This window comes from Bacillus rossius, chromosome 1 (genome assembly GCF_032445375.1).
Source record: "Bacillus rossius redtenbacheri isolate Brsri chromosome 1, Brsri_v3, whole genome shotgun sequence".
Classification (NCBI taxonomy): Eukaryota; Metazoa; Arthropoda; class Insecta; order Phasmatodea; family Bacillidae; genus Bacillus; species Bacillus rossius.
The window spans coordinates 315511598-315525797 of record NC_086330.1 but is presented as its reverse complement, the minus strand read 5'-3'; the positions used below and the strand labels follow the sequence as shown (position 1 = coordinate 315525797).

The following is a 14200-nucleotide window of genomic DNA, read 5'->3' as shown; positions in this document are numbered from 1 at the left end:
AGTGAACCATCCTGACTTTGTTCGTGCTGCTTTGCAGTCTGTGTGGTTACCATGTGCTAACGTTGACTGTGAAAGGTTTTTTTCTAACTACAACAACATTCTAAGTGATAAGCGTCATCGCCTGAAACAAGAAAATGTTGAAATGTTCACTGCAATTTATTTTGAAAGTTAAACTTCGCTGTTTTCTCAGACATAGACATTATGTTAAAAAGAAAATATTATTCTCGAAGTGTTTCAGTGTATTACATTGTTTTTACAAGTATTTTCTAAGGGTTGTCTGTGTATTTTTTAAACTTTTTTTTTTTAGTAATTATTTGCAATAAATTAAATGTTACCATATTTGCTTTGTTTTCATATGTATTATGGCATTTCCTAAGTTAAAAAACACTTCCCCATTTATTAATTCACAATTGGAAGCATCAGAAGGTTAAAATTGTTTACCTATACATCATGAGAAAACTATTGCGGAATCATTAAAACACTTAATATGAAAACACCGATTTTCCCTTCCTGAAAGTACCGCTTTCTGGGTTTGAAAATACCGCTTTATGCCACTTGAAAGTACCGAAAAATTCCTTTCCCTATTAATTAATAATAACACCCCTCGCCATAAACAAAGGAAAATATGTACAGTCAAACCTCTATCTATCGAACTCGCATGTATCGATTGTCCGTGTTTATCGTATACTTTCTACGGTCCCGGCAATATTGCCATACAACTAAGGTTAAAAAAGTCCGCTTGTACCGATGTTGGAATTATCGTTTTGTCCGCATTGATCGTACAAAATATGTGGTCCCGTCACTATAAATTATAATAGATGATCGTTTAACCATAAAGATTTTGCAGAAATAACAATTTCTTAGAAAGAAACCGCCATAAAAACAGTAACGATAGTATACAGTAGTAAAAATCACCTTAAATCTGCAGCCAAGTAATGGAGCACGTAAATATGAAGAAAAGACAAATGAACAACACCTTACGAAGAAATATGGATGATGTACCATAACTAGAGTACAAACCCAATTGTTATCCTAAGATAATTACCATAAAAAGAACTAAAGATTCTTTGTCAATACCATAATTACTACAGAAGCACGATAGCTACCACATTTGCACTACAGTTACCGTAACAACCGAGAAGTATATTTACCGTGACGGTAATGTATTTATTTATGACATTAAAATTAAAGAACATTATTGAAAAAAAGGATGTTAAATTTTTATATGTACGTTTGGCACATGTTACGAAGAAATAATGCGATCTGAAAGAATGCAGTACTACTACGAAAAGTGAAAAGGATACTCGTGGATTTTTAGGTTATGGCAGTCTCTCGTTTTTCAGTAATATCGGCCGAAAATTAACAAGCGTATCGGAAGTCGGCAGAAATGCCGATTCAACTAAATATTGGCAAAATCAGCTTCTTCAGTACAGCTCTGCATTTGATGACATGAGTAAACATATTTCAGACTTCAGGATATTGAAAAAGACTTTAACTGCCATGTAGATTTATTGTGTGTATGTTTTTTTTTTGGAAGTGTAAATTGAATTAAGTAAAAAATACTTTCATTTGTATTTATTTTTCAACTGATTTAACTTTAAAGACAAGTAACTGATATATTTCTGACACTAATTTTGAGGTTGGAATATTATTTTTTTAAAAATTCTTAGAGTGAAGTCCACATCTATTGAATGTCCGCATCTACTGAATTTTTTTGTTGGTCCCCTGAAAAACGATAGATAGAGGTTTGACTGTATTAACGAGTGCCTGGTTGCCGCGGAAGCGGATAGATCGCGCGATTTGTTCGGTTCGCGTCCGTCACCGTAGATGACAGCACCGTAGGGGAATAATATTATTTTGTTTTTGTAATACGATTTTATAACAAATATGCATCCCAAATACACCAAACTTATTTATAATGTGTTACAATATTTTTTAAAACATTGTGCAAAAGATCCCGGGTGTAATTTAAATTATTATGTGTAACTGTAAAACACCATTGTTTGTACAAAAACGTATTTGAAAATTCAACATTACTTTTAAATGACCGTACCGATTGTGCTGAAAATCGGTGGACGATCGTTAAATTACATAATATTAATAATTCAAATGACGAAAACATGATTGAAAACTCAAATCGATTGCTGTTCCAATCGAGTGGAAGAGAGATGCGGCGCAAGCGTATAATGAGCATAACGGGACACATTGTAGTGGGACAATGTGCGTCACGGGACACTTTTTGGTGCGTGCAGCCGGCGTTCATCGATTTATTAGACGTCACGTCAAAAAAATGTATCTCCATATGCTTGTTCTTAATTATTAATTTCTAATCCTTAGATCTATTAGATTCGGAGGTATGCATTTTTTATTACAACCAAATTTACCCCTTTAATATCACTTAAGGATGGAATATTGCAAAAGGTTAATTAATAATGTGTGGTTTATTATTTATATCATTCCTACCAAGTAATTTACATAATATTTATTTCAGAGCTGCAATTTCTTGAAAATAAATCACAACTTATCCCTTATTAAACCGCTTAAAAAAATTTAAATTTAAAAAATACATTACCAAACAATAAAATTAATATGGTACAATTCTCCTGACAGATTTATTTTCACACCTTTGAAGTGATAAATCACCATATCACCATTAGCCTTAACAATTTATTCAAGGACAAAGTACAGTTTCTTCCAGTAATACATATTTTAAAAAAAATTCTGACAATTTCCCAAGGACAAACGAACCAAATATCACAGCAACACATTATCCTTCTTCTAAAAGAATACATGGAAGACAAAGTATATTTCACATACCTGAACGAGCATGTCCTTGGAGTACATGTGAAAGTAAAGATTATGCTCAGGTGATTGGCTGGCTCTCTTCACCAATGGGTGTTCAGGGTTAAGCAATGAGAGGTTCACTTCAGACCCCGACAGCCATGCAAACAGGCGTCTGCCAAGGAAATGATTAAATTAAAAATAAAGAAGGGTAAAAATGTTCACCACAGACTGTAGTTTACACATAAACAGAACAACATACATACAAACTAATCACAAGCATATAGAGGTAATGATTTCACTGAATATGACTACAGTCATGAGTTGTGCAAACATTCAGTATTAGTATCAATATTAAAACATTTGAAATATTCATACTCCTTAAGAAAATCTATTAATTAAGTATTGAAACTAAAATTATTTAATATGAATGCATATTTAAGTGGCTAACAAACATTTACTTAAGTAGTTAATGAAATTATTGTACCAGTATGGAGTCAATTTCATTATTCTATAGGGTAAGCCTGTAGAAAAATATCATATTATTTTAAAAATGTTAATATCAATTTTTAAATATAGGTACATCAAATTTATCAAATTGTATAGCATGACCTTGAATATAAGACAAAATCAAATGTAAGACTATCTCAAGGCCTCCAGGGAGGCCTGGAATAAAAGGTGATTATAAATATTGTGACCACAACTGTAATTTAACCTCAAATAAAAGGATATCTTCACTATCAAACAGCTATCAACTAAAAATTCCTAGATAACTGTGACCTTGAACTTGCATAATCAGCTGGTCCCTTCTGAATAACAAAATATAATATTTATTTATTCCACAAATACTCATAAAAGCTGGGGAGAACATTTTCATTTAGTTAGTTTATTTTTATTTTTAGTACATTTTCATTTAGTTTAGTTCATTTAGTTTCAGCGGTATTTACACAACCCCATCTAAATGCTACCGTGTTTACATTATCACGGAAAATTAAAAATCAAAATAAGTGTTGAGTAAATTCTGATTCTGACCATCAATATGTCATTTATAGCACTGAAATAGAAGTTTGATCACAGTTGGAAAAACCTCATTTTACAAGCTTCAAAATTAATCAAAAACAAAGGTATAATTAATATTTCAAATTAAACGGAACCAAATCTAAAGATAAAATATACTATTATGAATAAAACAAATCCAAAACAGCCTGTACCTACTGCTTTAAGGGGTCTGCCTACCTAGGCACACATACAATATCAGAAGAACAAGAAACCACACGATTTGAAAACTTCTCAAGATATCCGAATGGTGTCTGTTTACGAAAAGCATTTAAGAATGCACTTGAGGGTGGATAGGTGGTTCTGTTTCTGTATTTTGTTTAAAACTGTATTTTTAGGAGTGTGAAAAGGGCTAAAATATGTGTTTTCAGATTATGTAATTTTTAGACATGAAAAGCATGGTAAAGATTTTTGAAAAGCACTCAAGACTTGCATTACACCTTCAATGTCATACAATTTTGTGTTCACCACTGCATATTATTCTTGCAGAACCTCTATTAGCATGCTGTTGCAAAGTTGGAACACACCCTGCACCATATTTTCTTTAAAGGTTGGGTATCATCATGCAACCAAATATTCGGATTACTCCCCTCCCCCAGAAAGGAAATTTATTTTACTGCAATTCGTTAAATAAAGATCATCAAGACCCGTGGTAATGCAAATTAAGAAAATATTTTAACACTGTTTTATGAATAGTCAAGTATATTTATCACATTTATGTGTGTGTGTTTTTTTTTAAGTAAACTTGAATTTTTCTTGGGACTTGATTTCAGGCCGACTTCTGTTTTGTAAGCAGTTATTTGAATGAAAACCTCGGCTTCTATTTGGGTTTATACAGTACATTTTTATATGTGCTACACAGAAGCGATGGAACAGATAGTTAAAAACTTGCTTGAAAGAGAATTAAAATTTACACATCGAACAACTTTGTAATTCTGTTAATTAAATAAGCACCCCCTAATTTCCTAACTAATAATAAATTTCAACGTTAAAATACATTTTTTTTAAATGGGAAACAAAATTTTTGGGAAATTTTGTACATGGGAAATAATGAAATAAATCATACATCTTATGTAAAAAAATGACAGGATTGAAACATTTCACAGTACTTGAACAGCACATCTTACATGAGTTTTATGTGAATAAAAACAAGTTTTTATGTTGTATGTACATAAGATATGAATGGCTGGAAGAAAGTAATTTTTGTGATGTAATTTAAGGGAAATATGCATTACATTTAATGATACATAAGTGGGACCTAAAGAAAATGTTGTTAATTGCGAAAAATGTAAATACAGAGAACGTAAAAACTGTGTTTCGCTGTATATAAACGTTATTGCCACATTAATTGAATATGAATTAATAACATTAGGTTCACTTAAATGTACTTAAAAGATAATTGAAAGTAAATGTAAACAAAGGCAATCAAAATCTGTATTAAAATACAGAAACATACATAAAAGGAAAACAAAAGCTGTGTTTGCATACCTGTTGAGAGACATGTCACGGCGCAGAATGGTGACCAGGCTGGCCGTGACAAGACGAGCCATGTCTGCACGCACCAGCTGGCTATTGTGCATGGGGAAGCCTATCAGCAGGAGGTCCAGTGCACTTCGCTGCACTAGCACGCTGCTGTCTTGCACACATGCGCACAGTGCGTTCACCTGCAAGGTAGCCTGCTTACAACACCACAACTTTCCAACTATGCTACTTACAAGCATTTGAGACAGTGTTTCAATATAAATATTACTTCAAAGAAAAGTTTTATTTTGCCATGGTAGAACAGAAAAAAACTTGAAAATTCAATATAGTGAATTATAACCAAGTACGTAATTAATTAATAAACTGTATCTAACTTACAACTTTGTAGTTTATGTTGAAACACAGTTCAAAAAAAAATTTTTAATTACAACGTACGACTAAGTACAAAAATTAAAAATAATTTTTAATTAAAATAATTTTTAATTTTTCTTAATTTTAAATTTCTTTACTATTTATTTAATTAAGTGCCAGCTTTGCAAACCTTCACAGGCAGGCACTACATTAAAAAAAAAAAAACAGGCAAGAAAGACACTAAAGGATAAATAGTAGGCATGTGCGAGAAAGACTTTTTTGAATTCGAGACGAGATCGAGAAAGCAATTTAAAAATTCTCGAGAATCGAGTCGAGATCGAGAAATCTGTACTTTAGTTAACAGGATAATATGATCCAAAAAAGTAAAACTCAATAATCTGACAAACATACATAATTATTCAATAATTTTATCAAGTATCCACAATTGCAATTGCAATTACAACTTTACCTTTACACTCGACAGTTTATTTGCCTACTGTCGTATGTAAACATACGTTATTGACTCCATAGTCTATACAGTTTCCTTGAGCCATGGACGGTACTTGATCATGAAAGTCTGAACAATCACCACTATCGATATGTCACTATCGTTACGGACCGCAATTTAAACATCATGTTGCTTGTTATATACTGCTGGCCGTGTGTATAACCTAAGGCCATAAAACAAAATGCAATCGCAGAAGAATTCTGCAGTAATGTTTATATTTTTATTTTTTACCGTACCGTTTTACGTTGATACTTGATATTGATACTGAAAATGATTTATTTTTAACTATAATGTTGGTTTTATTAACGGAAAATAATCATTTTCTTGTGTAATTTAATGTGATAACCACAGCACAATTCATTGTTTACGTTTACCGTTTCATGTAGTGACTTGTGAACGGAAGTTGTTCGTTTTTAACTTTTTAATAATTTATCGTGTATACTATCGTAACAAGTATATTTTATTTTATTCGATCTACGTTACGTTGAAGATATGTTAATTATTTCAACACGCAACGCAAAATGCTGCCTCAATATATTATATTACCTAACCTATTTCTTGTTTACAAAATTCTCGAAAATTCCGAGCCAAAAAAATTATCTCGAGACGAGATCGAGAAAATTTCTGTCTCGACTCGTTCTCGATGATGCCGAGACTCGCACATCACTAATAAATAGACAAAAACAATTACATATGCATTAAAGAAATTTTAACATGTTAGCAAAGAATTAAATATATGAACTGACAAAATGGTTGAAGAATAAACCTAGGAATATTTTGTTAAAATTCATGATATCCTCCAAAATATTCATTTTATCTATACATCATTGTAGCAGAGAACTTGAACAGTTGTAACAGGTGTAAAAACACATGTTTTCTTGCCTGTATGTATGACTCATTGGGCAAGTGGAGGATAAACTGTCCCGAAAATTCAAGAACCTAATTCTGGTTAAGTGAACAAGGTACTTCTAGGTTTCCCATAATCTGCAGAAAGGAAAAGGCTCCAGGCAGGTGGTTCTCAGAGAAATGGATGGAAAGCCTTGGCCGTATATACGGGCGGCCGAAGCAGAGAAATGTCAGACACTGGGTGACAGAGCTGGAGGTCACTATCATCTGTCAGCTTGTGGTCTGTCCGAAGAAGCTCCCGTCACTACGACATCACCGTACTATACTGGCCACCCGAACGGTCCATTCAGATGACCATGCATGGCAGGATAACAGGTTCTGAGAGCCCAGTCAGACTCAGTGCAGATGAGGATAGCCCTACGCCTCCAACACATGGTGTGGAGGCTATCGACCTATCACACTACAAAAAGTAACTTGCCAGGCAAGTTAGCGAGTAAAAAAGTGTCACTGGTGTATAGAGTATAAAACAGGATGAAGCCACCAAGTACCAGCATCGGGAAGCAGAAGAGGCATAGACCCAGGGATTAGAACATCCGCCCTCAGTATGTAAACTTGTCAAGCGAGTTTGGGTGAGTGAGTAACACAGCTCAAACCAGGAACGAGGCCATAAGTCTCCTGGTCGTCAACCACCAAGGAACATAGTACGAGTGCGTTCTAGTCTGGGCTAGTCACTGTCCTGCGAGGAAGAGGTCAGCAGTCCCCGCCGACACCAAGCTAACTCAACACAGTGTGCCCTGAAACGGAATCATTGAAGCTGCAGGTGTCCAGCAGTTCCGTGTTATGAATGAGGCAGAGGTACACAACCAGTTAATTATTCCCACGATTGCCCGGTGATGTTTGTCTTGCGAGCAAGTGGAATGTTAGGTAGACTAATGGCTGACTAGGCATGTAACCATTAAACACTGACATTATGAGTTGTGATTTCATAAGTGAATGATAATAATTAAAAATACTAAAACTAATATGAGCCGTAGTTTGAAAATAATTGTCAGTCACCACGATAAAAAATCAGTAGAGACTAAAACAGTAAAGCATGCTGGCTACTGAAATGTTTAATACCATGTTTACCCACAAAAAGGTTTTCTTGGCATATGGACCACACCTATAATTTGGGTCATAGAAATCCGACATTATCACCATAACGGTTGCACTCGAATATGGGTCGCATCATACATTTGTCCTCAGTAGAGTATCTGTGTCTCAGCTTAATTGTGCTTAAAAAAATTCAGCACTGGTGTTAACCGTCTGTCTTCTTTATTGTCTGCTCTCTGTGACACTTTATTAATGTAGAAGAGAATGAGGTGACATTCTTGCGCCCACTTCTAGCTTCCCCAAACTTCTTTACGACCACTCCTATTAACAAAAAACCAAAGGAGAATGCTATAATTTTTTACATCCATGTATCCCTTCCCGGCTATCGTATTTTTTTAACCAATCCTCTTCTCCAAATAGAAAAAAAGACAGCAAGCGCCCCTTTCTTGTCAGTTCCCTTTATAGAAACTAGCACACACATTACAGTCAGAGAGAAATTTGGGTAGGGGGCTGCAGGAACATAAAATGCCATGCTTTGAAGTGCGGCTTTCAAAGCACTAATAATGGCTGCAGTTTTGTCATGGAATGTTGCATTGGGAAATCTCACGCAAAAACAATGACGTTGGGTAACAGATACATATTAAAAACCTGTAAAAATAGACACGTGAAGATTGTGTACAGTGCCCGTTCACTGACATTTACAACGATGAGGGAGGGAAGAAAGAACCGTCAACACTGCTACATGGCCACACATACTCACAGAATGCACATACACAAACACAGACTGGTTTTTTTCCCTTCAGATTTTCCCCTCCAACCAAACACTAGCCCAGCAAGTCACATCACTTGCTGGTGCCGGCTGGTTAACAAGTGTGGCAGCTGGGCAGACAGCACGATTGCACTTTTTATAGGCTTTTCATGCACTGCTGAGATATTTTAAATAAACATTTTTTATTTGCTAGTGATGTTATATGTATTGAAAATTAACAAGAATATTTATTTACACATATACTCAACAACACACTGCAATTATAATTTGTTTAACCCAAAGTAAAAAAAAAATTGCATAAGGATGGCAATCCATTTTTTAAACAAAAAAATCTGCATAAAATGTTCAACCCTATATTTTGGGTGGTCTTACAACAAAAAACTCATATCTTTTCGGGTGAATATGGTATTTATCAAAAACATATTTCAACAACACTTAACATGTCAAACTGACCATGAAATCTTTTCCCCCACAATTAGGGGTGTGCGAATAGTGAATTTTGATGGTCGAATATTTTCGAATTGAATAGTAAAATTTTCGAATAGAATGTGAATAGTTTTGAAGTTGAATAGTTGTAATATATATATATATATATATATATATATTAATATGTTACCACACTGAACAATGGCGGGTCTTCATATAATATATGTTTAGCTTATACAAGATATTTTCTGGGAATAAAACCACAAAAAAAAAGTTCACTTAGTATTTTTAAGAGTTATTGAGGAAATGAATTTTTATTTCATATATAATAATATATAATAATATATAATAATATTGTTATCTATTGTTTTTCCTTTTGGTTACCACAATGGAAAAATTTGGATAAAAAAAAATGAGTAGCATGGGAAATTAATTTCATTGTACTTCTAACATATATGACCGGAAAAACTCCTTGATTAATGTCAATACTCAATATGAGTATATAAAAAGGTTATCATTGAATAAAATATTTGAAACAGTTAATTTTAACGGTTTTGTAAACGATTGCAACCGTTCATAAAAAATACGGTAGTCGTTGGCATTCCTGCTAACTACATATATTCGTTTGGAAATGGTTTAGTGTTTACGTTTACCGACTGGCTTTTGAAACAAGTTGGTTTAATGTAGGATGAATTTGGTTTGGTTTTTTTCTTCAAATGAACCTTTTAAAAATACATTGCGTTTATGTAAGTAAGAATGTATAAACACTTTGTAAATTACATTAGAAGATGGTGAAAACAGAAGCTCTTGGAACCACCACGAGAAATAAAAAACAGCCATGTAAATACTGTCGTGGTCCGAATATAAGGCGACCATTTTTACATAAATAAGAGATGAGAAAATTGGAAGTCGCCTTATTTTCGCACCCACGACGTCAGCACCGCAAACATTAGTTCCAAGCTGAAAGCTACAGTAGAAACATTGTTAAACAAAATGTTCACGATTTTTTATATTAACTAAAACTTTGTTACCTCACACGGGGAAAACGATAAATCCACCCAATATTGCCGTAATTCACAATTGTTTAAAGTTGAAAATTAAAATATTTGTTCTTGAGTAAAAATGTGTATGTTGAAGCATCTCAAAATGACAACCTTTTATTACACAATTCATATTTGTACTTTGTGTACAATAGAGTGTTAACATTGACGGTAATTTAATTTCTGATATTTAACGGAAATATTTGTACTAAAATATCACAGCTATTTTCAGAACGATGTGTTTACGTTTACAAACAGAAAATGTTAAGAACATTTCGGATGTAATGTTTGGAAATTCACGGCTGCCAACTGTCTTTCCACAATATTTCTTTGTTGTAAAACGAACATTGCCGAACACGCACGAAGACGCCATATTTACAGGAATTTGGTACGTTGCTTCAAAAGCTATTTAAAAAATTTCACAGTAATCCACTCTTTATTTGTGTAAAAACCATTCAAACAACATAATTATCATAGATTATTCTTTAAAATTCATAGGACAGAGACTCTCTGTCAGAGAGTAATATGGACAAATCTTCGCGGTCACGTCACCGAAGTTATTCATGGCCGTATGCTTCACCATGGCAGCTAGCCACTTGTTTTGTTCCGGCAAGCTGCATTCTTTGTTTGCTTTGTTACGTTTAACATACAATACGTAGCTTCAGTGAAACGGAAAGTTAAATGCGGTATACATAAATGCAAAAAGGATTTATCAACACAAAATGTATGTCTAATACACAGTTTCTAATGTAATTTACATCAATGCTATGCAACTAACATTGCCAATCTGTAACATAAAATCATATATGTGATCATACTTTGAAACAAAATACTATTGATATAGAGTTGAAGCATTGATTTTTCCTCTCAAGTTTTATTAGCGTTGAAATCTGATGGGTTTTCAACTACACGTGCATTTGTCAGAGGTGGATCCAGAAGAAGAGGAAAGGTAAGGGGATGGGGCAAAATGGCACGTGCCCCCCCCCCCCCCCCCCCAAGCCAAAAACAGTATAAGATGAAATGGATAAAACTGGTCAATTTTGGGCTATTTTTGTATAAAATACTTACCAAAACACATGTATACTATAAATAACTTAAGTCTGGATCTAATATCTAGACTTGTTATTGATATCCAGACATTAAGTCTCGTTCTCACACAATTTTATTTGGGAGGGGGTATTGAGATTTCTGGTGCCCCTCACAGAAGTCAATTCTGTATCTGCCCCTGGCATTTGATATTCAAATACAGAATGTTTTAAAAATATAAAAGTAACATACAAGTATTCAAAATTACAGTGTTTTATCGCATAATCGTTGCACATTTTGTACTAAAATCAAGTTTGAAAAGTAGGGGTGCAACATTTGTGCAAAAAAAAATTTTTTTGTTAGGTAAAGTTATTCATAAAAACAAATCCATTCATGGAAATAAACGTTAATTTAAAAAATGGTGTATACAAGAGCACACCAAACAATTTAAATTAATAAACCATGCAACAAAAACCTTTCTTCAACTTTAAATAGAAAAACAAAATCTGTACCCGAATGCGAGTCTGAACGAACGTATACCTAACTATCGTTGTAGTACACACTTACCACGAAAGAGTGCGGGCCATCAAATGTTATCAACTCGGCACTCGACAGAGTGTGCGTGTTGCATACAATCGGCGAAATATCGATAATTTACTACGTGTGTGCGCTCTATACGGGAAGCAACATAACCAAACATGAATGATTCCAACTAGCGAAGGCTACATTTTTTTATGTGGTGTGTTTTCCAGGTTTTGAAGACAATTTCAAATTCCCTGAGTCTTCCCTGTGTGCAGGAACCCTGTCATGAGTAGGAGCAAAGCAGCACTAACCATCACATCAATGTTGGTGCCCATGATGTAGAGCTGGTCCTCCATGGTCAGCTTCTTGTTGAAGTGGGACAGGACGTACGAGATGGCCGGCAGGCGGATGCTACAGTTGCTCGCCAGGCAGTCCCAAAGGCAGCCATAGAAGTGGCTCGGCCCCACCTCCGCACACACCTTCTCCAGCAGGGAGTTGGTTCTGCAACGTGCGACATGCATGACGTCTCGTGCTCCCGCACATGAGCGTAACACACCACACTGTACAGTAGTGAAGGCCATTTGGGTAAAAACTAATACTGATCCAATTCTTTAACAGAGCTGATGACCGAAACAATACTTTTTCTAAATAATCACAGTGCAAGTCTCCAGGAATTCAAAAATTTTGAGTAGTAAAAAAGTACCTTAATAGAATTATTATAATCATTTCTGGTAGATGACAAAACACTATTTTACAACTTAAAATTTGTGTATAGCACAATACACATTATGCCTTTGACCGATTAACAAACACAACATTCAAGTAAAGCTTTAAATTACAGAAAAATTGGATTAAAAGATAACCTTCTGAATAATAAACAGACAAAAATTAAAAATTATCCTGAACGGATAAATTTATTATACTTTTTCCACAGGTAAAGGTTTTTTGAGCATCGATCCAAAACCATTATATCGGAAATCCAGAAAATTAGTTTTATTGCCAGATACTGATAATAAAACGATTATATCAGTACATCAGTAATGTAAAACCTGTTCCTTTTCGATATACTTGACCCTGCTCTCTAACAAACAACACAGCCTGCATGCCCTTACACACTGAAAATATATTGGCATGAAAGCAATTTCAATGGTCTGCTCACTCTATAAGACACAATGGACAACAGTTGATCAGTTTGACAAAAAGATAGACCACACCTTAAAAAACATTTCAATAATATTATTACAAGCACTAAGTAATTCAGTAAAACCATGTCAAGCAGTTTTTCAAGGTACCACTGTCCTTGGAACTATGACTAAAAACAAATTTTAAGTCTCGGGGATTTAGCACCAATGACTACAGTCAAAAAATTCTAAATAACATGTCAAAAATGTTTATAAACCAGCGCCGCCCAGACCGCAGGTGCAAAATTTTCTTCTCAACTACATAATTATATTATTTTTTGAGCCATCTCCCGACCACAACCCCTTGGTACCACGACCAATACATAACTAACAACCAACCTGACTACCTCCATCAGGAAGGAGGGAGGTTGTCACATATCCCCCAAAACCAATCACTAGGGATGGTGAATTTTCGTTTTCGCGATATAGATGCGAAAACATGCTAAATTATATTTTTTCTGCTATTAAATGCGAAATCTAGACTATTCCGAGATAAATGCGAAATCAAGGTAAAAAACGTAGATGCGTCTTCACTCTACACAATTTATTTACCGATTGTATATTTGTTTCAGTATCAAAATAAACCATCATTTTATGGCGTATTCAGCACAAGTATCTTATTGTCACTTCATTCACAACAACTATTGTTCGTAAATATTGAATGAAGAATGGCCATCTGTGCCTCGCGATTGTAAACAAAGCAAAGAACAACTAGCTGGAAGATTGTCCGTCATCTTGCAGAGTACAAGTTTTTAGGCCACCATAATGCGACATCTCTGCTTCGCCGCGCTAACAATTGTATGGCCCATTTTCTGGCTGTGTTTCACGTGAAAGCCGCATTCTTGTGTAGTCTGTGGAAGGTGGTGTGTTTACAAATACATGCATACTCATGAATGTGTTGTATATTGTTATTTCCCGTGGTAAAAATGGTACGAAATGTAATTTCCATTCGCGATCGCATATGTGAATACAAAAGTGAATAGTTCTATGAAAGTGATACGAATATTTTAATGTGCAATTTATGTAATCGCCGTCTGGAGTGGAAAAAAAAAGATGTACTTGAAAAGCATATTAAATCTGAGGGACATCAGGCTGCAAAAAACAGATTCACCGAGAAGTC

At 34.4% G+C, this 14200-nt stretch overlaps 1 protein-coding gene across 2 annotated transcripts in view; it reads right to left on the bottom strand.

Annotated features, from left to right (window-relative positions):
* The window catches only part of LOC134527934 (protein dopey-1 homolog), a 195259-nt gene that overhangs the window by 159833 nt on the left and 21226 nt on the right, over window positions 1-14200 (bottom strand). For both annotated transcript variants that reach the window (XM_063360975.1, XM_063360976.1), the window contains exons 6-8: window positions 12211-12400; window positions 5326-5501; window positions 2818-2956 (exon numbers count right to left, since the gene is read on the bottom strand). In XM_063360975.1, the coding sequence (XP_063217045.1) occupies window positions 2818-2956; window positions 5326-5501; window positions 12211-12400 (505 nt within the window). The remainder of the gene's footprint in view (window positions 1-2817; window positions 2957-5325; window positions 5502-12210; window positions 12401-14200) is intronic.